Raw genomic sequence first — 25,993 nt, 5'->3', positions numbered from 1 at the left:
TTTAGTAAAATAAACAGACTCATTTTTCTGATGCCATGCTTACTCATAGATGTGGCCTGTGTCATCATTCATCCCACATGTGATAATGAGGCTGGAACCGTGATATAATAAATCTTAGTTATAATATAACGGGGCTTACACAGACGGCTCGTGCACCGAGATAAACACAATAATAACTGCACACTACGCTAATTACATTTAAATATATTTACATTTACATAAAATACATTTATCTGTGTGATCCACTGAAGCTTCACACTTCCTCCAGTAACGTTAGTCCTTTAAGTCACGTGACACAGTGTAGAACCAAAATGGCCGCTGTTGTATTTTGACGTATAATAGCCAGCTACTTTTCTTTTTGTTTCATTCTTGGTAGAAAATTAGCAAACGAGAGACTTTTTGGTGGAACTGTATCTTGCCACCCTCCGTAAACTGGTGTCCTAGTTTTTATCTTGAAGACAATCAAGACTGACACATATTCGTTGAACGAGTTAGACTATGCATATTTAGTTCTAATACAGGCTAGCTAGCTGGCTCTGGCTGGCACACATTAAAGCAGTTGAAAGTGAAATAGCTAGCTAACTTAGATGCGATGGAGGAGTTGAGCGCAGACGAGGTAAGGTGACAATGGAAAAACGCTCAAAATGAGTGCCGATAATTAACATAGCTCTATTTTGCTGACGTTACAATTTAGACTTACGTTTTCTAATATCGTCCTTTCCTTCGGACTTCATTTCAAATGCTCTTGCCACTAGCCGATTTGCTACTAAAGCTAACCTAGCTCAGAGGCTAGCATAGTCTAAATTGAAGAAATGCATCCGCGATAAAATCCCACATTTAGCTCATCACCAACATACTTAAGTACGTGTAGTCCAACGCGACTCATGATGTGTTAAAATAGCCAGTCAGTTAATACAGCCGGGTAAACAAACTAGAATTTAGATGTGGGACGTATGTTTCTGTCACCTTTGCCAGTACGTTAATATAATGGGCACAGTGCTACCTAGCTAAGGTAGCTAATGCTAGAGGCTCTGCACAAGCTGGCCCATGGATAACATTGTTTTAATTTAGAACAACTTAATTCATATAAATACATTGGGTTGTTTTCATGTGACAGATGTATTCTACGCGTTATATTCTGACAGATCATATTACATTTCGTTTGCCGAGATGATATGACATATCTTCTTGCGCTAAGCTAGCTAATAGCTTCTAACGTTGTTTTGCTAACAGACAAAAATTAGCCTGCGAGACGACTCAGCATAAAAAACACACCGGGCCACCATTGTGCAATCTGTGGGCCGAGTGTTTGGCCACTGAGCCGTTCCCCTTGAACCTTTCACACACAGAGACACAATATTTTATAAAGTATTTTCTCTTTGTCACCTTGTACTAGTATTTAGCTACTCGATCAACTCGCAACTGAGTGTGTTGATTATCCACAGTTAATTTCTTCAGCTGAGTTGCACGATTTAGGACGATTTGTGTTCACATCTGACTTAGTTCGTAATGTAGGTTACGTTGTATCGATTCGACAAAGCCTGTCTTTTTAAGATTAAGGCCACGTCTCTATAAAACTGATGAGTGCATTCTGTCTGGTGCTCACTAACAAAAGTGGATAATGTAAATGAACTTATCCCCTTACATTCCTTATCTTGTTCAGGCTAATTGAACCAGTCACTTATCCAGAAAAAATATGGCAAATTATTTTTTGGTCTATATACATTTCGACAGCCTTTACTATAATACAAGACCATATTATGCAGGGCTGAACAGTGAGCTTCCATAGTACCTTGACTGAATAAATAAATCTGCTGGTGTATTCATTCAAGATTCGCAGAAGGCGACTGGCGCGACTGGCAGGTGGACAGACGTCACAGCCCAGCACCCCTCTCAGCACACCCCTGACATCCCCACAGAGGGAGACACCCCCTGGACCCCTCCCTGGACCCTCAGGTGCCGCACCCCAGCCCCTGCCACCAGCTGCCTCTCAATCATTGGGGCTCAATGTCCACAGTGGTACTCCAGCCACATCCCCTATGGGCACCTCTGGTAAGAACCAAATAAGATCTACAGGTTTTGGGATGTATTGAGCCTGTTTGTAATGATTATTATTATCATTGCAACATAGATTTTAGGTTTAATGTTGTGGTTGAGGTTTGATTTTAACAACACATCAAGCTCCAGTCAGTTTTTTCTGGTTGTCACTGTTACTGTTGTCAACCTCAGTTGTGATCTCTAGTTTAGACACATCTCTGAGGCGTGATGATAAACAACCTTGGTTATTTGACGTTGAGCGCCATACTGAAACAGACCTTTATGGTTGTGACCTTGATATTTGAGCAGCAGGAACCAGTCATGCACCCTGAGTGACATCAAAAAGCAGCAGCTTGTTGTTTAAGGGAAGCTGTTGTCGGCCTGATGCACTGAGTGCGAGTTTTTGCTGTCTTTTGCTGCTGCTCTAGAAAATACATTAGTGATCCAAATACAGATACAGTGACAATTTTATGTTGGGTTTGGTGCAATTGCTATACAGCGTTACACCGTTTTAGGGCTTCTAGGGACTGTGGTACTTTCCAGAATTGGTGAAAATGTGATTATCGTGGTGGCAGTAATGCAAGCCTTTATTACATGTTCATGTGTTATCTGAATATTATCTCAGACATGACCAGTGTATACAGTGTTTATTTCACTTAACTGTTGGTAATGATATGATTTTTTTGTGCAACTATAAAAAGGTTGTTTTGTCCAGCCCTTGTCACAGTAAGATCATGGCTTTTAATCAGCTTTCTCCTTTGCAGGGGTGGCATATGGAAGTCAGAGCAGCGAGGGTGTGAGCTCCCTCTCAAGCTCACCCTCCAACAGCCTCGAGACTCAGTCCCAGAGCTTGTCCCGATCGCAGAGCATGGACATTGACACTGCCTCCTGTGAAAAGAGGTAAGAGTTTTTCCAGTGGCATATTGTACCACCCAGTGCAAAGGCTTAAAATTCATTTAAAAATACATATTAAAACTGTACTCAATGTAAAATCTGTGTTTTCACTCTCAGATACTCTTCTTTTATGGGCTTGAAAGGTGGCTGTTGAAAAATATGTAGTTTTCTCTGTCTCAGAGAACAGAGACTGTGGGCAGCTTGAATGATATTCAATTTACAATAGATATCCAGTGGTGACAGATTTCCATGTTTCACACCAAAAAAATACATATGAATGTGTTACACAGTAATGCAGTGAATATCACAGGTTATTTCCATGTAAAGGTGTAACAGTATTCAAAAGCAAGTTCACCCTGTTTGAAATTAATTCAGAAAGGTACGCTTGTCTTTGCATTGTTTGTAGCAGACATTAGTAAAAATGTTTGTGTTTTGTAGCATGGCCATATGTTTTACTGTTTGGAAATCAGGTTATGAAATGAGACAAATATGGCATTTCATGTGGACCGTCAAGGGTCGAGTGTCGGCGTGGTCTGCTTGAGGATGAAGAGACTTACTAACTGCACCTTTGTCTTTTTCCAGCATGTCCCAGGTGGATGTGGACTCAGGGATAGAGAACATGGAGGTGGAGGATAGCGATCGCAGGGAGAAGAGGAACTTGACTGAAAAGGTAAACAGCAGCAGTGAATATTACTCAAACAAGAAGGGGGGGGTGTCTTCCAAGGTGAATATCAATTATGTATTTTGATCGATGCCATAACATGTACAGTATGTTAATTCCCTTTCAGGAGTGTATTTAATGTTGATTAACATTGTGGTTCCATGTGGATTTAGGGCACTTTGGTGACAAGCTTGACTTGTCAATAAAAGATAATTTATGATTTCTTACGACTCATAAACAGACATTAACTTATTTGGCGAACATTTAACATAACTCTGTATGAATTTTAGCTCCATTTAAAGTGAATGAACATGATGTTTTCCAGATTGTTCTTGACACATTTTTCTAAATGCTGATTGATTACGTCAGAGTTCTATTGAATGAAACATGATGCCAAACTCAGAAGAAGACCTCACTAATATATAAAAACTCTGTTTTGGGAGGTGAAGCACCAGCAGACTGTGACCTTTTCTTACAATTCATCACTGGGTGCAGTGACAGAGGAGCCCTTCACAGGCTGATAATTTGATTGCTGTGATGTCCATAACATCAATAATGTTGAATGAGATTGCTTTGTGCAACCAAACATGCAGAGACCATCAAATATTGTTTGTTTGTTTTGTAGATATAAACATTTACAGTCTGGTGAAATGTCCTTAAGTGGTGGAAGAACTACTCTGATCTCTTACCTCAGTAGAAGTAGCAAAACCAGTCTAAAAATACTGTTACAAGTAAAAGTCCTGCATTCAAATCTTACTTGAATAAAAGTACAAAATTATCAGTAAAGCAACTAAGATTAAGTTTAAATTTAAAATTCTCGTCAAAATGAACATTGGTGTTATTAAGTCTTTTGGTATTTACAGGAAGGCAGTTGGGGACTTTCCATAGATGCTATTTATAGTTTCATTTTCATTTATTTCAGTTTATTGATGCATACTTGACTCTTGATAAGCCAGAGCGATCAAAGGACAATGAGTATCTTGAGAAACAGAGTATTGCTGGTCCATTTGGCATTTACTTCGTGAATGGCTCCAGATTGTGATCAAACCCTCACTGTCCTCTCTCTCTTTCTGCACCAGGAAACCTCTACAAACTCAGATGTCTCAGAAGAACAGGCTCTGCAGCTCATCTGTAAGATCCTCCGCGTATCATGGAAGGAGCAAGATCGAGATGTCATCTTTCTCCCTTCACTGGCTGCAGAGTTCCACCAGAACCCTAAAGATGGTATGTCACCGCATATCGTCTTAATCTCTGTCACCATAAATAGCTGAATGACCTTGCTCTATGAGAAAGCAAAGTTTTGTTTGGTCCCAACTGACAGATTCCTGCATTCGATAAGTTGACTGTTATCATTTTTTCTCCCTTGTGTAGTATACTCTGACTTCAAAGACCTGATTGGTCAGATCCTGATGGAAGTCTTAATGATGTCCACCCAGTCACGTGTCAACAACCCCTTCGCCAGCTTAACTGCCACCTCTCAGCCAATTGCAGCAGCCAAATCCCCTGACCATCGTCTGACGCTGGTGCAGCCCTCCAGCCAAGGTGGCAGCCCCATGGGCCCCAGTGCAGGGTCCTTTGGAGCCAGCTCTCTGTCCAGGCAAGTACCTTCACTCAGTATTATGCGCTGACTGTTACTCCCAGAGATGTATCAAAGCCCTGAATAGACCTGCTACTCTCCTCCTCAAAGGTGTGATGTATTGATATTTAATTACATTTTTCTAGCTTTTCCAATTTTGATTTGATCTTTTTCTTAAAAGACATTGTTCTTAGATGAGTTTTGCCAATCATCATCTCATCAATGTTGTCCACAGTCTGTATGGGTGTGGTAGTCCTCACTCGATGACTTTGGACGCAGCCAAGAGGATCTCCCCATCTCTCCCCACCCCTACAACACCCTCTGTACCTTCTACACCCTCTAGCTCCCCTGCTACTGCTACTCCAAGACACACCCTCAACCCCCCTTCTGCCCCCATGCCCATCTCCCAGCGCTATCGGCCTTACTCAGTCACCTCTCCCTGGGGGGCTCCTTCCCCATCTAGCCTGGGTAACAGAGGATTTAGTTCCTTTGGACTCTCTGCTAGCCCTGCAGGGCCCTCTGTTCCTCCCAATACCCCAGTTCCCGTGCCACCACCCAGCCCTCAGTCCTTCTCCTTGAGCTCACCGAGGGCTCACAACCTACCCTCCTCCACACCAACTATGGTGGTCCCCCCTTCTCCCAGATCGAATACCCGACAAGCTGCCTTTGCTGCCCGGATCCCACCATCTAGGTATCTCATCTGCCATTTGCATGTCAGTTTGTGGTGCACACGCAAGCAAACATACTAAAACCTTAACAGCCAGATTTTAGGGTGGGTGTGAACTAAAAGTCTGAACTAAATCTTTAGTTGGATCCCTTTTCTCGTATACCTTGCTTCATATAGTAAGATTCATGCAGTCAGTTCTCATTTACAGAAGCCTAGAATGATCTCAACTGGGTAAGATTTACACTGCTGGTGTAAAAAGTTAATGAACAACCTGATATTTTAGCAGGTTCTCAAGTTAAGGGGAATCGAGAGTTCCAGAAGTGATTGTAAAAAATGTGCTGTATGTTGTCTGTTACAAATGCCCAAATGGTGATTAAAAAATTAAATGGAAGATTAAGGAAATGAAAAATGTAGATAGAGTCAAACATGTCAAACTATTTTCAGTGGATTTTGAATTGTGTTAAGGTTTCAGTGGCATTGACTGTCTGTCAAATCCTCCCACAAAATCCTCAGTTTGAATTAAGTGATTGATCGGATTAAATGAGTAAGAGCTGAAAATAGGTTTTTGTTATTGTGGTTAGATAAATGTAATTCGTGGTGCTGTTAGATTGCTGCTATACCCATAATTGAGGTGCCTGCGTCCCTTTGGGTATGGCAAGCTGGAGAGCAAACAATTTTTTGATCGTGGTGAAAATGTTGTTTTTGAAAGGCTAAACAGCAGCAAATATGGATTGAAGCAGAATATTTTGTTAGATTAAAAACAACAACACTGGAATTATAGAAAATGGGTTCACACGAGTGGGAAACCGTCCGATCCAGCCACCACTGGAATCTCATTCTACAAATAGTGTGGTGTTATGAATACTAATAATACTAATAATGTTAGTGCTCATTTTTAAATCTGCAACTGTGCAGAAATACCAGGTTTAAACAGAATAAATAGACATGCCAAAAAAAGGTGTGCAGCATTTGAGTGATGATTTATATTGTGAACGTAATGAATGAAGCTTTGCATTATTCAGTGCAGCCCTACTAACGCATGGTGAGTTCAGACAGTTAACAGAAATACTCGTCTATTTGCAGCATTAAGGCTTCTTTTTGCTAACATCTACCATTTTAAAAGATGTAACTCCTTGGCAAATAACTAATATTAGGTGTAGTTTCACAAACATGTTTTATAGGTCCAACGTTGCTGTGAAATTCTGGAGCACGGAGGTTGTGGCTTACGTCTCTTTGCTCAAGAGAAGCTGTATGAGCAATTGTGACACTCAGTTCAGTTATCGGTCGGAAAAATGTTCTGACAGTGTGTAAAAGCTGCAGACAAAATGGCATTAATGAATATTTAAAAAAAAGCACAATAAGTTGTCTTCAAGCCAGCATGCAGCCCTCCAGCATCCTTTCCTCAGTGCTCTCCTCTTCCTTGTCCTCCTTTCTTCTGACTTGTTACCATTCCACATTGTCTTCATGTTGTTTCACTTCCCTTCTGTCTCCTCTTGCTTGCACAACATCCTCTTCTCTTGTAATCCTCCCCTCACTTCTCCCTCTCTTCCTCGTCATGTTAGCCCCTTGTCGTTCCTGTTCTATGCCCTCTCTGACATGTCTCAGGACAGCAGTGATGAAGATTCTGAGGAGGAGGAGGATTTTGCACGGGTTCAGTTTGGGTCCAGGTACACCGCTGCACGGTGTGTGTTTGTTTGTGTGTGCTTGCTCAGTTATGTGTCCACTGCATGTTCCAGTGGGCCCAAGAGGCTTAACACTAACTGCACACAAACACACCAGGGTAGAGTGGTGAAAATACACTGACGCAGGCTTAGCTGTAGGAGTGCTGTAACTCTCGACATTCAGACATAAGGTCCTATAACTATAACATTTAGTGTATAATGTGGTGGTAAGTATTCAACATGGCTTCTGCAAAGCTGCAGGAACTCCATAGAATACATCCACTTTGTAACCCTCGACCTTTAACATCCTGTACCACTCCAGACATTTCCTGGTCTACAGGAATGATCTTCAACAATGAGAGAGCATTGAACCCATTTAGTTCAGCATGAGTCCGTCATGATGGACTGCGCTAACATGCTCTAATTCAGAGTTTAGTTCAACTTGCATCTCGTCTTTATTCAGGAGAATCAGGCATGGATGGAGTTGCATTGTTACTTAACATTGTAACCTGTTGTGTTGATTTCATTTTTAGCTTCGAGAACAGTTATAACCCAGGGCAGAGGTGATGTTCCTGCATTGCCTGTGTCCAATGGACAAATAACAGAGTTTATTACTTCTTAAGGTTTGTCATGCTTTGAAGCAGCTCATACACAGGTTTTGTGGTTACAGCTGACCACTAACAGCGATCTAAACACCGTATTTGTCAGTTTCATGTGGCGAGCTGAATCCTAATATCAGCTTCAGAGACTTTCTGCAAAGCTCTTGAATATTTAATCTTTTTTCCCCCCCTCTTCCCCTCCCCTTTTCAAGAGCCCACTACTGAGATGCTGCAATACCATCACTAATGCCCTAAAGTTTGTTTCTTTCAGGACCCTTGAGAGTGGCTTTGAGTTTGATAACCATACATACATGACGCTATATCTCTCTGTGCTGTGAGCTTTTCTGTCACATAATGAGCCCCTCTCTGCTCCTGTTTTTGTTTTTACCTTTTTGTTTGTAGTCTTGGTGCATGTGGAGGGGGGATGTCCTGCGATTCAGCCAGCGACCGCTTCACCATTGAAGCATGCAAAGAGACAGAGATGCTGAACTACCTCATTGAGCGTTTTGACAGTGTTGGCATGGAGGAGAGGAAAGCTCCTAAGGTAACTGGCTATCTGTGAGACGACGAATTGTTTCAACTATTCAAATGATTTATGTTAAAAGTATTTGTGTTCTTTTCCTTTCACAAAGAAAGAAACAAACCTTATTTCAAGATTAAAGCAGACCTTTGAGATTGTAATGATCCTTTGTGTTGTAACACCTTAAAATTTCCTTTGTGCTTACTGACCATGTCTAGACGGTTCACAAAATGTCCTGAGGACAGAAGAACAGATTAGCTGTTTCAGAGACTAGCTGTAGGCCAGATGGTCTGCAAATGAGCCAAGGTTCAGCTCGTTAAAGAACACCGTGATTCAACAGAGTCTAGAGACACAAGAGTTTCTGTGAATCTGACAGCATACAGTTGTATCACACCTCCTATCTTGTCCATTCCTCTCTCAGATGTGTAGCCAACCAAACGTCAGCCAGCTTCTCAGCAACATTCGCTCTCAGTGTATTTCCAATGTTGCCCTGGTCTTGCAAGGCACCCTGACCCAGCCTCGGTGAGAAAGCCAGCCGCACACTGTGACGGTCTTTGGGCTTTTTTCTTTTCTGTCATTATATTTGTGTTACATTTTGTTCCCTTCTTGTTAAGTCTCCATGGCAACTACTCTTTCATCTGTACTCCAAACACATTACTTATTAAATTTCAGCACAATGCTTGTCTGTTTTCCACATGTAGGAGCCCTCTCCAGCAGTCTTTGCTGGTACCTTATATGCTGTGTCGGAACCTTCCATATGGCTTTATTCAGGAGCTGGTACGCATCACCCACCAGGAGGACGAGGTGTTCAGACAGGTGGGAAGCACGTCTCATTTTTGACACACATTTAGACTTAAGCTGAAACCTATCTGAGCACACAGTGTGGCAAGAAGACATCCCACACAATCTCATTTTCACTCCTATTGCAGCTGCACTGAATGTTTAGTTTGATTAAAAAACTAACTCTATAGGACCTATGAAGCTGCAGTTCACATGTCACTGTACATGATTGATACTCATTCGTACCTTCACAGTTGTGAAGAAATTGCAATAATTCAGGCAAAACATCCACAACTTCTAAAAGCTGACATGGCTATGATGCACAATATTTTCACTGTGTTACTTTTCAGATCTTTATTCCCATCCTCCATGGACTGGCTCTTGCAGTGAAAGAATGTTCCTTTGACAGTGACAACTTTAAATTCCCCCTCATGGTAAGAAGGTCCTGGCCTGATCTATACTGCATTACCAGACAGGAAGTGAGGCTTAATGAAGCAGTGTATCAGGGTTTAAAATCACATCACCTGTCGACTCAGTAGAGAGATGTACAGTGTGTGTACCATATGTGTGTAGATGTGCTAAATTATGCAGTGTAATGGTGTTCCCATGGTTCTGCTTCTCCTCTATAATCTGATTTGGGACCTCTGAATTTGGTGTATTGAAGTACATTTTGAAGAACTTTGTCATAGGAGTGTGTTGCATCGTGTTGCGGCCCTTTCTGGTTTTATCGGTGGTCGTACCATGTGACCCAGTTCACCTGTAGCGAAGTGTCAACTGAAGCATTATTTCAGTTGTGATTTTCTTCTGTTTTTACAGGCATTAGCTGAGCTTTGTGAAATCAAGTTTGGAAAGACTCACCCAGTGTGCAATTTGGTGAGTACACAGTTGTGTGGCCAGAGTTACTGTTTATGTTACTTATGTGTTCATCCTAATGTCCTCAAGGCTCAGATTTAGTTCAAGTGTTTCCCTGAGATGTGTGATTGTATTTGCAGGGCTGGTTATGACCTTTGTTGTTTATACCTCCATCATAGCAGCATGGCCAGTAGACATCAGCACACAAAAATGTGTTCTGCTTATTTTATTCATGACACCAAGTCTTCCTTCTGCTTCACAGAAGAACAGGACAAGATTCCCCTGGATATGGAAAAGGACTGGGTCTATATTTAGTGATGTTATGACTTCTACGATCTGAGTTTATATTACTGAGTTGCTTTTTAATTGTGTAGTAATTAATTATTTTATTGATATAATAACAGCAGGTCCATTTTAAGTCACATTTAGGCATTGAGCTTTTCTCAGTGACTTAGATTGAGGAAGAACACATTGTCATTTCATTGTCTTCCACTGCTGTTGACGGACACATGCTGCCTTTGTCTGGAATTTAAGCCTTGGGTGATGGGATGGTTACCAGTACCACTAAAATGTGATACATGTTTGTGGATTGACAACAAAAAAACCTATGTACCCCTATTTAATATGTGTTTGTCATGGCTCTTCTGTGCAGGCAACGTCACTGCCTCTATGGTGTCCTAAACCTCTGAGCCCTGGTTGTGGCAGAGAGATTCAGAGACTGTCCTACCTGGGAGCCTTCTTCAGCCTCTCTGTGTTTGCTGAGGATGATGTGAGTTGTCAAATCAGTTGAATTATTAAAATAACTCGGTAGCACCAAATTGAAGCCAATCTATTCTCATACTTTTAACATCCTGCCAAAAACTGGGAAAAGTGACAATGGAGAGCAGACAGAATGCAGTAATGCTGCAATCTTTCATGGATCTTAAACTCAACACTTTTCTTTTTCTTTAGACCAAAGTGGGAGACAAGTATTTCTCTGGCCCGGCCATCACCATGGAGAACACACGAGTCGTCAGCCAGTCATTGCAGCACTACCTGGAGTCAGCGAGGGTGAGTGTCCGCTTCATAATGCATGTATTCAATAGCTTTGCATGTAGAATAATGTGTTAAAATGAGTTGTCGTCTTTTTTTAGGGTGACCTGTTCAAAATTCTCCATAACATCCTACTAAATGGAGAAACTCGTGAATCAGCTTTGAATTACATGGCAGCTCTAGTCAACTACAATGTGAAGAAAGCCCAGATGCAGGTAAGTACTCAGTTCTCATCCGACATCCAACTGAATTAAAAGTCATTTTGCGTTACCACACTGCCACAATCCATACAGACATTTTTAAAACAAAAAAATATTCTGTTGTAGACACAACCCTTGACCATTAATTTGCAGTTGTTCTGAATTTGCTCTCTTTTCTCCCAGACGGATGATAAGCTGGTGTCTGCAGACGGCTTCATGCTCAACTTCTTATGGGTGCTGCAACAGCTGAGCATGAAGATCAAGCTAGAGACGGTGGACCCCTACTACATTTTCCATCCACGGTGTCGGCTTGCTGTCAGCTCAGAGGAGACGCGTCTTAAAGCCACCATGGAGGAGCTCAAGAGCTGGCTCACTGAACTGCGTAAGTTGACATAAATCAGAGTACACAGATAAAATGATTGTGAGGGCGGTTTTGCTCTTGCAGAAATGTTTTGTGCTTGGCTTTTTTTTTTTTTGTTCAAGTCAACTACATCGTTGATAAACATCTGTTATTTTTATTTCCTCTGCTTTATTTGGACTCATCCACAAAATAATAGCAGCTACACACGCTGAACTGCCAACAATTCATGTCCTACGGTTCTGATTTGAAACACTGGAAAGGCTTCCACATACGACATATGTGACACGACCAAAGTCTTTAGGCAGAAACAATGATATTTAACTTGACAGTATGTGTTTCAGTATCAGAAATAATGGATTTTATTTGTTCACGTGGACAGATGAAGACCCCACAAAGTTCTCAGAACCCAAGTTCCCCACAGAGTGTTTCTTCTTGACGCTGCACACTCATCATTTGTCCATCCTGCCGAGCTGCAGGCGCTACATTCGCAGGTTGCGAGCAATCCGCGAGCTGAACAGGTACACACGCACTCACATGCACACACGGGTGTTCATAACATGCTCAGTCTTTGTGTTTTAATGGTGTTTTTTTTTTTCCATGTTAGGACTGTAGAGGAGCTGAAGAACAGTGAAAGCCAATGGAAAGATTCTCCCCTGGCTAGTCGACACAGAGAGATGCTGAAACGGTGCAAAACCCAGCTCAAGGTCAGTTTAACATCCTTGTAGATGCAGCTGCTGTCTAAAGGTACAAACTGCAAATAGTCATCTCTCAGTTTACTGGACTCTGCTTAAATGCTGAAACATGCAGGATTCTTTGACAGAGCATATTTACAGACATGTGATCCGTATTGTGACTTGGTTCTGGCAGAAATTGGTGCGAGCCAAAGCTTGTGCTGACGTGGGCCTTCTGGATGAGAACCTGCTCCGCAGATGTCTGCAGTTCTACAGCACAGTAATTCAGCTCATTCTTCGCATGGTGGACCCTGCCTACCCCAAGTGAGTCGTCCTGACTGAGCATGTTACTTATTGTTGTGATATTGATGTAAAAGGCACAGATGTGGTGTCACACAAAGCATTTTTTAAGTCCATCTGTCAAGATGTATTTCAGATTGTATTGTAAATCAAGATGTAAGCACCACATTTGCTTGTTCGTTCCTTTCACAGTATTATGCTGCCACTGAACCCCGAGATTCCCAAAAGCTTTGCTGCTCTGCCCGAGTTCTACATTGAAGATGTGGCAGAGTTTCTGCTTTTTGTTGTGCAGTAAGTTTATAGTCTTGCACACTTTTCACTTTCCATATGAAAGCGAAGACTGAGCTGTTTTCAATCCTGCTTGTTCCACGCCTTCCTCCCCTCTTCCAGGTATTCTCCGCAGGTTTTATATGAGCCGTGTGTCCAGGACATTGTCACCTTCTTGGTGGTGTTCATCTGCAGCCAGAATTACATCAGGAACCCCTACCTTATTGCCAAGTTGGTGGAGGTGCTGTTTGTCACCAACCCTGCTGTACAGCCTCGTACTCAGCGATTCTCTGAAATGATGGAGAACCACCCGTTGTCTGTCAAACAGCTGGTCCCTGCCCTCATGAAGTTCTACACTGGTGAGTTCTGTGCACACTGTGATTCGCTGACCCTCTTCTTTCTTGACTATAAGCTTTTGATGTTTTTATTTTTAACTCAAAAACTGTTTCCTCTGCTCAGACGTTGAGCATACCGGTGCCACCAGCGAGTTCTACGATAAGTTCACTATACGGTACCATATCAGCACTATCTTTAAGAGTCTCTGGCAGAACCTTGCCCACCATGGCACCTTCATGGAGGAGTTCAAGTGAGTTTGCTTTTGGTAATGCAAGAAAATGACACAAGTTTGGTTTGAGGCAGTGGCTGTCTGGTTTCAGTCAGTTCCAACCTGACCGACTCTTCCATCTTCTTTCATGCTTCCTCCCTTCTAGCTCTGGCAAGCAGTTTGTGCGCTACATCAACATGCTGATTAATGACACCACCTTCTTGTTAGACGAGAGCCTCGAGTCCCTGAAGCGTATCCACGAGGTTCAAGAGGAGATGAAGAATAAGGAGCAGTGGGAGCAGCTGCCGAGGGTCAGTGCTCACACACATAGGCTCTTATATTTATCTCTCAGGTATGATGTGCGTTTGGACAGTAATGATTCATTTCTTTCAGCAATCAAATAGAATCTAAATAATAAAATGCTGTTTGGCTTCACAGTGCTAAATCTCCAAAAGGAAGTGACAAAAATTGAAGCAGCAAAGACTAAATGGTAACAAAGTGGTTTCTGTGTGACTTGGGACGTATTATCATCTCAGTCGTATTTGTGCTAAACTGTGAAACTTGGCAGAAGGTGACTGTTGCAGAATAGATTAGAACAAAGCAATCAGCCCCAAGAGGCCGCCGTTTACAGTGATTTTAGAAGAGCTAAGCAGCATTGTTAGGCCACGGCCTCATGGGGCTGATTGCTTTAATACAACAGTTGCTTCATACACCTGGCAAGGTTTCATGAAATAAACACACAGCTGAAAAAAATACAATCATTTAGTGATGGCAAATAATCAGTCTTCTTCCACCAAGCAATGTAATTCTTCAGTGACATTTAGAATGGTTGCCAAGAAACGCACGCAGACACACAGTGGAAAGCATGCTTAAAGATTAGAGGGATTATTAACATTTATATGGATATTGGCGTTAATTATGTAATTGTCGAAGTAGTGTGTAATTATGCTAGCACTACTCGTTGCTGGTACAGGGTTGTTTGACTGTGGACAGGCGGGTTTTAATTGTTTGGTGCCAGAAGCAAGAATATTGCTTCAGCATCCTCTCAGGTTGAAGTTTTGGCGGCAGCAAGTAAACCACAGGGTTCGACTTTGACCTTTTTCGCAATAGCAGAAATTTGACAAAGAGCCTGATTCAGCTCCATGTTGGTGATTGTTTTAAAAACAGTAGAATGATCCTTCTTGGCAGACCAGGTCTGAAAACCAGGCCAGGACCCCATAATTTGTTCAGCGGGTCCCGGCTTAGTTTCTTGACTTTTCCAGCTCTTCAGTTTCTCCCTTAATTTCAGCATGTGTCCTTTCTTTTTTGTCTTCTACCTCTATCCTGTCCACCTCTTTCCACCAGTCATCCATGCTTAGCTCACCCAGTAAATCAAAATTCACAACAAAATCTGGCATTTAAAAAAAAATGTTTACCTTGTTAATAGTGATGTAATGCAGTCACAGGTCTGTTTTTATAGTATATTTTAAAATGGCTTGAACAGCAGCTCAGCCAGTCATTGTCACGGACCAGGACTATCTGTTTCAGAGCAGTGTTGTTTGTGTTTCCCTGAAACCTCTCAGGAGCAGCAGCAGAGTCGCCAGTCCCAGCTGACTCAGGATGAGCGGGTGTCTCGCTCCTATCTGGCTCTGGCCACAGAGACGGTTGAAATGTTCCACATCCTCACCAAGCAGGTCCAGAAGCCTTTCCTCAGACCCGTGAGTGCTGCTGCTCCCACCTCTGAAAAGTGGTCACACTTGAACTTGATATTTTCTAGGCTCTATGAGTGGAAATGTATTCTCAATTAAGGCAACATTATCTGCCTAGACATTATGAACCCATCGAGCTAGTCTAAACGGTGCCTTCTTTTTCATACAGGAGCTGGGGCCTCGTTTAGCTGCCATGCTGAACTTTAACCTCCAGCAGCTCTGTGGGCCCAAGTGTCGGGACCTGAAGGTGGAGAACCCCGAGAAATATGGTTTTGAGCCAAAGAAGCTCTTAGACCAGCTGACTGACATCTACCTGCAGCTAGACTGTGCCCGCTTTGCTAAAGCAATTGCAGATGACCAGGTTGGCACAGCTGATCACAAACACAGTACTTTCACTCACAGCTTACTTTGTGTGTTAAAAAAAAAAAAAAAATTGTTTCTGACCCGAATGACAGTACCAGTGGGAGTTTCACCCTTCCCATCACTGCGAGGTCTCCCCACTAATCATGAATACCCACATGATGCAAACAGGAAGCATTTAGGCTCCAAACACAGTAATTAGTTTATTTTAATAATGTGTGAAGTGACAAGTTTCAAGCATTCACTGTAACATGTTCATGTGGTATTGCTTGTGCTTGATACTCTAACACTGTTGAACAAAACTTACAAGACTTGTCAGTGCTACTAATTCATTTAAAACAAGTAAATACCATTTTTTTTCCAAATTCTTATCAATGTTATTTGTCTTAAGGGCCACAGACGTGTACTTAATTGCACATTTTGGGCAAAGTAACATCTAAATATTGACTTTAGACAGTTGAGAATGTGTGATTTGTTTACAGAGAACATGTTGGATGATAAAACTCCAGTGACCACTTAATCTCCTAATTTGACAATTATTATTGTTCTCTGTGTAATGTTGGGAGGGCAGAAGTTGTGCAATGAACCAGGCTGTTGCTTGTTGCATACAGTATCACAGCTTATGAAAAAATGTGCAGTAACACACAGCTAAGGTACTGAACACTCACATTACTTCAGACGCTCTTCTCTGGCAGCTCAGTAATACATTTTCCCTGTTTTTGGTCCGGGTGTAGCGATCGTACAGCCGCGAGCTCTTTGAGGAGGTGATCTCAAAAATGAGGAAGGCTGGAATTAAGTCCTCCATCGCCATTGAAAAATTCAAGCTGCTATTGGAGAAGGTGGAGGAAATAGTCGCCAAGAACTCCCAGTCTGAAATGGACTACAGTGATGCACCTGATGAGTTCAAAGGTGTGTATATGTATGTATGTGTGTGTTTGTCATACCTGCAACTTTTAAATGTGTGTATCCAGTAGAGATAACTGTACTCACAGCCCACTTTCCAATGTACTCAGTCCCATGTTGTTCGACGGTCAATAAGTCTGCCTAGTGTACATATTTTTGTTTCTCATTTTTCTGTATAGTTGCTAATATTACAAAGGCCCCAAGCCTATTCAGACAATTAGTTCAAATCTCCAAATGCTAAAATTGGGGACTCCAATTAACAACATCCAGTTGGGATCCACTAACACTTCCCATGATGTATTATTTGTATTGAATATCCATATACAAAAAAAAAAAAAAAAACAAGTCAAAGGGTCTGTGTCATATTGGCCTCCTTCTAGCAGCAGTACACTGAGCATCAACCAAGGTCTTTTAAATACAGGTTTTAAATCAAATTTATAATGTCTAAATTGACACTAGAAACTTTTTTCTGTGTGGCGACCTTACCCACATCGAGTAAATTGCTGAATCTTTGGCCCCAAACAGAAAATGTCACTTAGAAATCTGGTGTGACCTCAGGTCAGGACCTCAGTCAGTGCAGACAGATGGGATCTTCAGCAGCCTATGTTGCTGTTGAATTCCAGACATTTGCAGGGGGGTTTGCAGCTCATAGGGGTCATATAGACAGCTTAGAGCAAGGCTATCCTGTAACCACAGACTTAATATAATCTAGAAAGAGAACGTGGCCCACATACCTCCTTTGATTGCCAGTTATGCCAGCCAACCCACCACAGTTGATGGGAGTGTGCCACACAGGAGGCTGGAGTATCGGCTTTCTATGTGGTTAAAATCTCCCACGCCAGGTTTTATTTTTGTAACGCACACGTTGTGCTATAACACCCTTGTGACATTTCAATATAGGGCACACTTTATCCAAAGCTTTTGAGTAATAATTGGATTTTTTTTTTACTGCTGTTTTGAACAACTAGCTAACCCTTCTCCTAAGACAAGTTGCAGGCTATGATGTTTTGCCGCGCCTTTAAATGAATACAAAAAGTTAGATCGAGTGTGAAAGACAATAGCTGTCACTGTGATGGAAGACAGGTACCAGTGCTGCTGCTGATGGTGAAGCTCACTTTCTATGCAGTAACTCTAAGGATTGTCAGTTGAAGCTTGGAGAGTGTTTGGGTCTTAATCCAACATACACATACTTTTGTCGTAACAGACCCTCTGATGGACACACTCATGACGGACCCCGTGATGCTGCCCTCTGGGAACATCATGGACCGAGCCATCATCCTGCGCCACCTGCTCAACTCCCCCACTGATCCGTTCAACAGACAGCCACTCACAGAGAGCATGCTGGAGTCAGGTAACCCCAACACGATGCCTTTTTACATGTGAGGCCGTTTTGTTTAAGGTAGGAAAGAGCAAGTGCAAAAGTCTATTTCTTGTGAGGAAAAGCAAAGCAGTTATCTAGGTTTAGGTTCAAGACAAGTGATTTCAGGACAGCTGGATGTCAGATGAATTTACTGCCTGTTAGATTGTGGATGTCAGTTTCATCGCTGCTCCTCACAATCTGTTGTTAATTCCACAGTCCCTGAACTGAAGGAGAGGATCCACACCTGGATGAGAGAGAAACAAGGGGGGCGGCCTATCTAAGGACCACATGTCAACATCGTCTGACCTGCAAACCATCATTAAGGGATCTGTCCAAAATGCCTGAATTGAGTGTCACTACTACCAATGACAAAAAAAAAACAAACAAAAAAACATTTTGAATGGGTGAAAAAAGGAGACCTGATTTGATTTTTATTCGCATTTACCCTTTTTGTCTCAAACCATTATCATGGTTCTAAAAACGAAATATAATAAAGTTAAGACTTTTAAGTTTTTCTCATGAGTTTGTGTATACATATATCAAAATATATACATATATTTAACAAGAGTTAGTTAATGCATTATAATGCTGCAAGAATACGTTTCCACCACCAACATGTTTACCAGCGAGGTGCATACAGTCACTTCATTGAACATTTTCCTTAATGGTTCTCATTTTGTTTTGTAATACTCTGTCTGTGGGCTTCATTACAGACTTATGATTTGAGGGAGAGGGAAGGGCAATACATTTGGGTGAGTGTGGGTGGGTTCTGATAAAATTACTAGCCCTGAGTTTTCATTATCGAGACTGTGACAATGATGAACTTGAGTCCACGTAATGTATGCTGGTTTCCCAGAGCTAACAGATGCACAGTTTGTGCTTGTAGACAAAGTTCAGAACTGATAATATCCATTTGAGGATGTAGCTAATGTAAACTAATCCTAAGTGTCAGCTTCCTTTTGAGTATGGTAGGAAGAATAAGCAGTGGTTAACCAAAATACAGTACGTTCAGTTGTTCCTCTTTAGTCATATTTTCCCTGCTGACTTCGATAGAATGAATTTTAATTCTTGCGTGTGCATGGCCTCAAGTCCAGAACCTCCTAAGCGCCTCATGGACAAATATCCCTCTTTTAGGCGAAGTGGAAGGAACATGAGAGAATGTAGCATGACCACCAGAAACACCATTGTCGGAGCACACCATTAAAAGTCTACTCGTCAGAACCACTGACATCTCACCTCAAGATGGTCTCTTTCAAGTGGCACTGTACCTAACTTGACCTTGCTGACCTTAACTGTACAGGAAATTATTTCCTTTAACCACATACCTGGTTTGGACGCTAGGATTTTGAACTGAAATAAATGATGATGCACATTATTCCACAACTCGTCACTGTTTTTTCCTCCGATTGATGTCTTGGTGGTGGTTTTGCTTGGTCCTTTATAGCCAAGATTAGTTTATTTGACCTTATGAAAAGGAAGCTAGATGACACAACAAAATGTCAGCATTTATATAAAATATATTTTTCCCTATTTCTCAAATAGTCCCTTATATAAATAGAGTAGCCACGCAGCAATCCAGGTTAGCAATGAAATCACCCCCGACAAAGGAATGACACATTTTAACGTTGAAGGTAAGCTTACGTTTTAAGGTTTCTCATAAACCATCATTTCACCTTTATATTCAAAATTGTGATGTTACAATATTTTTTAATTTGTTGATTTTTTTTTCGTATATGCAAGGATGCCAATTCCTGGCAACACAAAAGCACTTTTTTGCACTGTGGTTTTCCAAATGTAAAGCTTAGTCATTCTCCTACAGTAATTGTTAGAAACTAATGGATTAAACTTGGTAACTTTCCAAATTTCATTGGCAAGATTTAAACATAGTGTGTAATGAATAAACTGGAGCAGTTTACCCTGGAAAACAACAGTGACCCTCAGTCAGTCTTGCAGCTGTTCACATTTGTTGCACACCATGAAAAACCTGACAGCAAAAATTGTCTAATAACCGAAATAAAAATGAATTGCATCCAACACACAAAGTACTGGGCAGTGGCCGTTGGCTTGGTTTTTATCGGTTTTCTTTTTCTTTTTTTTTTGAGATGTGGCTTATTTCTTATTCTTTGTGTGTGTGTGGTTCTGTGGCTGTAGGCTGTTCAAAATAAGTCTTTTTGCATATCTAAGGTAAAAATAGATCTACATTTATGGTACTTGTGTGGGCATGTACATTTTTTTTTAGTTTAGAATGGGATTGTAGACATTGTGAAGTTAGTTTAGCAAATGTTTTGAGGCATGATGATGGGACATGCTCCTCATCTCGCTAGACGGCGCTCTTTGCGGTGACCCTGCGTGTTGCGGTGACGGCGGTGCGGGGAGCGGTGGGTAGAAATCCTGCAGTGTGGCGTCACGGTCGAAAAAAAAAAAGAGACCCTACCCACTTCCGACTCCGAGGATCACCATTGGCTCTAAAACACATTCGTCGACGGTGTCTCTCCGATTATTGGCCTGTCAGGACGTCAGTCAGCGTGGCCGAGAGGGAGTTGACGTAATCTCTTCGGTAAATCAAGGCAATCTATCAATTCTTTTCGCTTGTGTGCAGATAGACGTCCGCCTAGTATCTCTACTGGAAAATAAACCCGTGAAGGGGTCACCGGTTGCAGCCACAGGTCCATCCGGCGGAAGATACCGCTATAATGGGTGTTTTTCACGAAAGTGGACTTAAGAACAGTTTTCGTGCTCGCGGATTCAGATAAAAAACAAGACATCTTGACGCCCGCTAGCTAACATTAGTTCTCGCCGCTGTCCTATGGTGTTGTCCTGGTGAGAGTCTTCAAACGTGAGTAAAAACGTGCAAATAATTTCTTTCTTTATATTGTTAATGTTTGTCGAGCACAAGGTTGATATTATCGGTAAATTCAGGCAGTTGTTGACGGCCAGTGAACAGTTGAGCTAACGTTAGTCACAGACGTCCACAGTCTTTGGACCACCTCACATAGTGATGCTGGCTCTGACACTATTCCAGCGTTATTCCTGATTATTTTGCTAAGCATATAATATCGCCTTTTGCAGTATTTGCATAGTATTTGTCTATGGTTGGATAGTTGTATCCGCCAGACAGACAGCGGAGGTTAGTTAGTTCCGTCTCTCGCCAAAGACCGAAGTCACAGCCGTTGACGTTTCATGGTTTTGCGCGACCGTACACTGAAAATATGACAGATAGCACACACAGGATTTAATGTGAAATTCCCTAAACCTTCCCATGTAGAGTACATCAAGAACAATGCGTCGAGTCTGAGCTGCTAAAATAAGCATGCAACTCCTCCCTGCACTACTCCACATCATACAGCCGCGGAGGATTAGCCTACTTCCTAACATCGGTGAATTTAATTTTTAGAAACGGCGTTTTAAGCTTTCTGTCTGCACAGATTGCTCGTTGTTAGGTGCAGCAGACAGGCCCAGCTCCCCGTCCCACTGTAGCCCTCACCAAATAGGGTAGATAGAATTTCATGGGCGTATGCTTTAGCAAGTATGGCTGACTGCAAGGACATGGAAAAACATCAGATACTTGGCATATGTAGTCACCGGGCGCGGGATGTATAGCTTTAACGGACTGCACACATATTGGACAGTTGTGTTTATAATTGTAATAATATATAATATTTGTTTATGCAGCCCAGCTATTACATGCACTGTTCATATATTGTGTTTGTCAAAAGCTGTATTGTGGGTTTATACATTAAATGCATTACCTTGCATCCTTTATTTGACTGTTAAACGTCTGAGTGGCTGCTGTTTACAAAATATTAAAGCGCCTCACTGGGTTTGGTCGGCCATACTTGTTGTAGGCTGTTATGACTTGAAAATGGGAGGGGGAGCACTTTCATTGTGTTTGATTGACATTTTATTCTGTTGTTTTTGCAAGTTATCCCTTTTTTTTTTCAAACAAGGAAACATAGTTTTGTTTCATTTATTTTAATTTTTCTGTGTTTCCTTTAGGAGGGATATACAAGGAATCTTACTGGGAGACTGTCCTAAACCGCAAACATGTCAGGGGCATCTGTAAAAGTCGCGGTACGAGTTCGGCCCTTCAATTCCAGGGAAATGAGCAAGGACTCAAAATGTATCATTCAGATGCAAGGCAACACTACAAGTAAGTAGAGTACTGGCATGCACACAAGGACACACACACAAAAACAGACACCATGTCTTAAATTTGCACAGGCATGTCTGCTAAGGGAATTGTGGTATAGCACACATGCTCCCGCGTGGTTTTCCCTCAGGGGTCTTAGCAGAGAACAGTAGAATGAGCATGCTGAATAGTGGACGGTTGGGGACAAGCAGCCTGAAAGAGAATAAAAGGCTTACAGAGTGAAATTCCTCCTCCTCCTCTGAAGGGGCCTGCATGCCTTAGGAGTCTCTGTGTGAGAAACGCTGAGGTGGATCATACTGGGAGACCCAGGGGTCGCCACACAGCCTGGCCTGCTAATGCCCCCAATTCATCAGAGCTTTATCACACAGTTGGCGCTTTAGAATGGATGTGTGTGTTACTTTTATAGATCGTGTGTATGTGTTATCTCTTAATGTACACAAACAGTTTGCACAGAACTTCAGGAGCTTCATAAAGTGTCAGTGCAAGAAGGGAATCATTTACAGGATGTTCTGGTCTTTATTTTGCTGTAAATTTGACCAAAAAACTAAAACGTAAGGGTTCAAACAGTGAAGGCCAACTGACATTGAATGAAAATGAACTTTTTTCTCATATGTTGCAGTGTCAGCAGATTTTTCTCACCTTTGACCACATATTCTGTGTCAAGGATGAAGATGAATGTTAAATCGATGCATTTAACGTGCTGTGAGTTTAATATGGAACCTCAACTCAAATGAAAATGTAATACTTTGATAATTATGCACATTGAATGAATCATTGCATAGCTTTCCATGAATGAGTTGAAATTCTTTAGGTAAGACTGTGATGATGCCATGCTCCACTGCTGTAATTGTGGACTCAATGAGAATAAATGCAAGGACAGACAATAGCAGAGCAGGAGGAGAAGACCTGAGCGTGATTGGTAGTCTTGTGATTCAACCTGCTTACTTGTGACTGTGAGTCATCAGGTTCTGTGAAGTGTTAGCTGCCTCCTTACTCATGGCTGCGCTGTATGTTCCATTTCAGCTGGCAGACGAACACAATCGCCCTGACATTAGCATGGAAACATTTAATGACCCACTAACAAGACAGCATGTGATGGCAGAAACCTGTTCTTCCAGAAGGCACTCTTTTTTTTTTTTTTGCCTGGAGTTTTGTCTGTCAGGCTTATCGGGCTCTTTATGAATCTTCCATAAGATCAAGTGTCCCTACCAGTCAAGGCTCACTTGCCCTTTATCTCTCACACTCTACCAAAGAGAAGCTTTGTGTCAAATCCCCAGTTCTTTTACTCTATATCCTTGGGTTTTCATTATGCCAATGTCACTGTGAGGTGCTGGAGGGTGACTCGTGGTTTGTAGCAGAACTGCAGTGGGATATGCAGTGTTTTTGGGGGTTAGAGAGTGAGTATGTGAGTGAGAGAGGAGGAGGCTGCAGTGCTGCCTACTCTACCTCCTATCACATGGGCAGATTGCAGAGCAGAAAGGGAGGCTGGCAGCCGGCCATACTCTCCCTTCATCAGGACTTCATTGCAGATGGTATGCTGAGAATGCTGTCTGATTTGGATGCAGAGAGGTTTAATGGTACTTGGTGGCTGAAACGTGCACAGGTTAATGTGTGCGGTTGAGAATATTTCACATCCAGTGTGAAAATCTGACCTTTCTGTTCTTGAGGTTCACTGGATTTCCTCACACACAGTCAGTCAACTAATATTACTTGTCTGAACAATTTAACAGTGGTTTGTCCTGGAGGCTAAGAGATGTTTGAGCTTTCAACAACTTATTAATTGATGCCCACACTTTGTTTTTGATGATTGCAGAATGTCATGGTAAAATTAGTTCTTATTTGGATTTTATCAGTAATTCTATAAAGCATGTTTGTATGATTTCGACTGGGTAGTATTTTCTTTCTGAATAATCCACTTCTCAGTTTTTGAAAATTTCTGTGTCCAGTATGTTATACCTTTGCCAAAATAAGGTTCAGTGCTCTGCTTCAATCAGAATCAATGGGACTTAGTGCTAGCCTAACACAGTGTGTGCAATATATGTGTATTTCTCTTTTTATGACGTCTTTGGTGATCGCTTATGTTTAAATGGGACGGAGCACTGCCTCACAGAAACGGAATGTTTTATGGAGTTGCTAGGTCAGCTTGTAGGTGTTTGGCAGATGTGTGGATGAGGCCATGACACTCCCCTTATTGTTGTGACTCACTCAAGGGCATATGTGTCGGTGCATGTGTGTCAACAATACAGATAAAGAGAGAGCTTTGGGGCAAGGACAGGATATGCTCTCTTTCTCTCTCCCCCCTCTCTCTCTTTCTCTCTCTCTCTCTCTCTCACCATGCATGGAGGGTTGTCAAGGATAGGATGCAGGCAGAGGGGCAGCAAATTGATTATCCAGTGTGCAGGAAATGTGTCCAAGGCCTCTGCAGGCAGGCTGGAAACAAGTAAAAGCCTCTTTCAGTAGAAGCTCTTAAACATACCAGAACTAATGTAATTATAAAGGGGTGACGCGATGGGCTGTTGCATTAGTTAGTGTTGGTGCTCCAAATGTTGAATAACGGCAGAACACCCAGAGCCTGCCTTCATTAGGGCCCTGATGTGTTCTGTCTTGTTATGTAACCCATGTGTTATGTTCCCCCTCTGCTAGTGAGCAGCCACCCATGTATGTATGGCCAAAGATGGTTGTTACATCTAGCGCAATCCACAAAGAGAAACCGATTGCTATGTTGGACCATTACATTGACTTTATTGGAACAAACCCGTGTTCAGGTTTGTTATTTCCCACAAAGGTCTAAAGGAATGATTTTTGTAATGCCTTTAGACACCACCCCAGTCTGTCCACGTTTTGCAAGAACACCATATCATCCCCCAAGCTAAGAGCAAACTGGCAAATTGTGTAAGGGAAATTTTCCTTGTTGATCGTTGAGAGTTGCTAATTCTCTGAAGATTTACAGACTCGGTGTGATGAATCAGGTCTCTTTGATACATGCAACATGGAGGGAAGACTCATGTAGAGTGTTCTCTCTAGATTTCCACAATGTGTTGACTTTTATACTGTCCGGCAACAACAGGACAACTGGTTGTCACATACACCTGGTGTTGATTAATCATGCCTCCTGCAAAGCAATGACCATTTGAGGATTGCACTGATCCTTTTTTCAGGTTTATACTTTACCATAAACCCCCTCAGTTACAATGAATTGCACCCTAAATTGCCCCCCTCACCTGTTTCCCTAATCGAATGTCCTTCTGTCCTCTCCTTCACCTTAGGGAGAAAGGGCCACAGAAACTTGCACATTTCATAGACTGATTCCTGGGATTAGTAAATCATCTAATTCCTACAATTGCTAGAACAAATAGAAGGTCACCATATCAATGAAACCTTTACCATTCAGATACAGTTTTGCTGAGTGTCCTCTCAGTCTGAGCTAAGTGGATGGTGACCTTACAAAAACCCTACGGGGAGGAATCAGCTCAGCTCCAGTGTCAGTCACACATAAGAGGAAACGACAATGAACTCATCTCATATGAATGAATGGTGGTCATTGAGGAAAGAGCGGGCAGGACAAGTGGGGAGTAAGATGGGGAGCATAGGATGGTCATTCTGCTGCTGAACCCTTTGCAGACAGGGCCGATTGACCTGATTAGGACCAGTAATCCTCAGGCTTGCCTCAGGTCACCACGCCCAGCTGCTGTAATCTCTGTGACCCTTGTAGGTGTACACATACCTACACAAGCCCACTCAAGGTCTTCCATTCCTCACGGCCTCATGCTGAGATTGTTTTAGAGCAATGCGCATTTGCCCACATGCACTACTTACAGCGCAGACTCACACATTCCAGTCTGATGTCCTAATGAGGAGGGGCGGATAGGCAGATGTCTGCGTCTGCTCCTGTTGTGTCATGGGATTAAGT

General features: G+C 42.1%; 2 protein-coding genes across 20 annotated transcripts in view; both read left to right on the top strand.

Moving 5' to 3' along the window:
* The first annotated feature begins 275 nt into the window (after window positions 1–275).
* On the top strand, window positions 276–19,312 carry ube4b (ubiquitination factor E4B, UFD2 homolog (S. cerevisiae)). Of its 3 annotated transcripts, none has more exons than XM_070968092.1 (29): window positions 463–616; window positions 1,833–2,052; window positions 2,802–2,937; window positions 3,514–3,601; window positions 4,672–4,816; window positions 4,964–5,189; window positions 5,404–5,859; window positions 7,398–7,502; window positions 8,498–8,639; window positions 9,037–9,137; window positions 9,317–9,431; window positions 9,746–9,829; window positions 10,212–10,268; window positions 10,900–11,016; window positions 11,199–11,297; window positions 11,381–11,494; window positions 11,663–11,861; window positions 12,220–12,358; window positions 12,445–12,544; window positions 12,708–12,835; window positions 13,004–13,102; window positions 13,202–13,437; window positions 13,538–13,664; window positions 13,789–13,933; window positions 15,185–15,319; window positions 15,480–15,671; window positions 16,405–16,579; window positions 17,778–17,924; window positions 18,150–19,312. In XM_070968092.1, the coding sequence occupies exons 1-29, from the start codon at window positions 593–595 to the stop codon at window positions 18,212–18,214; spliced, it is 4,116 nt and encodes a 1,371-aa protein (XP_070824193.1). In that variant the 5' UTR covers window positions 463–592; the 3' UTR covers window positions 18,215–19,312. The 3 variants fall into 3 exon arrangements, with proteins under 3 accessions (XP_070824191.1, XP_070824193.1, XP_070824192.1); XM_070968091.1 differs by having other exon boundaries at window positions 7,398–7,517; XM_070968090.1 differs by lacking the exons at window positions 5,404–5,859; window positions 7,398–7,502 and having other exon boundaries at window positions 276–616; window positions 18,150–19,308.
* Window positions 19,313–20,475: 1,163 nt separating this feature from the next.
* kif1b (kinesin family member 1B) overlaps window positions 20,476–25,993 on the top strand; it is a 54,817-nt gene continuing 49,299 nt past the window's right edge. For 9 of the 17 annotated variants that reach the window (XM_070968370.1, XM_070968369.1, XM_070968376.1 and 6 more), the window contains exons 1-2: window positions 20,521–20,769; window positions 21,930–22,083. In XM_070968370.1, the coding sequence (XP_070824471.1) occupies window positions 21,978–22,083 (106 nt within the window). In that variant the 5' untranslated portion in view covers window positions 20,521–20,769; window positions 21,930–21,977. Of the gene's footprint in view, window positions 20,770–21,929; window positions 22,084–25,993 lie in introns of all 17 variants that reach the window. The other 8 variants (XM_070968375.1, XM_070968373.1, XM_070968378.1 and 5 more) reach the window with 3 other exon arrangements.

This window comes from Chaetodon trifascialis, chromosome 8, assembly GCF_039877785.1.
Source record: "Chaetodon trifascialis isolate fChaTrf1 chromosome 8, fChaTrf1.hap1, whole genome shotgun sequence".
NCBI lineage: Eukaryota > Metazoa > Chordata > Actinopteri > Chaetodontiformes > Chaetodontidae > Chaetodon > Chaetodon trifascialis.
The sequence above is the reverse complement of the archived record's forward strand: the minus strand, read 5'-3'. Positions and strand labels throughout refer to the sequence as shown.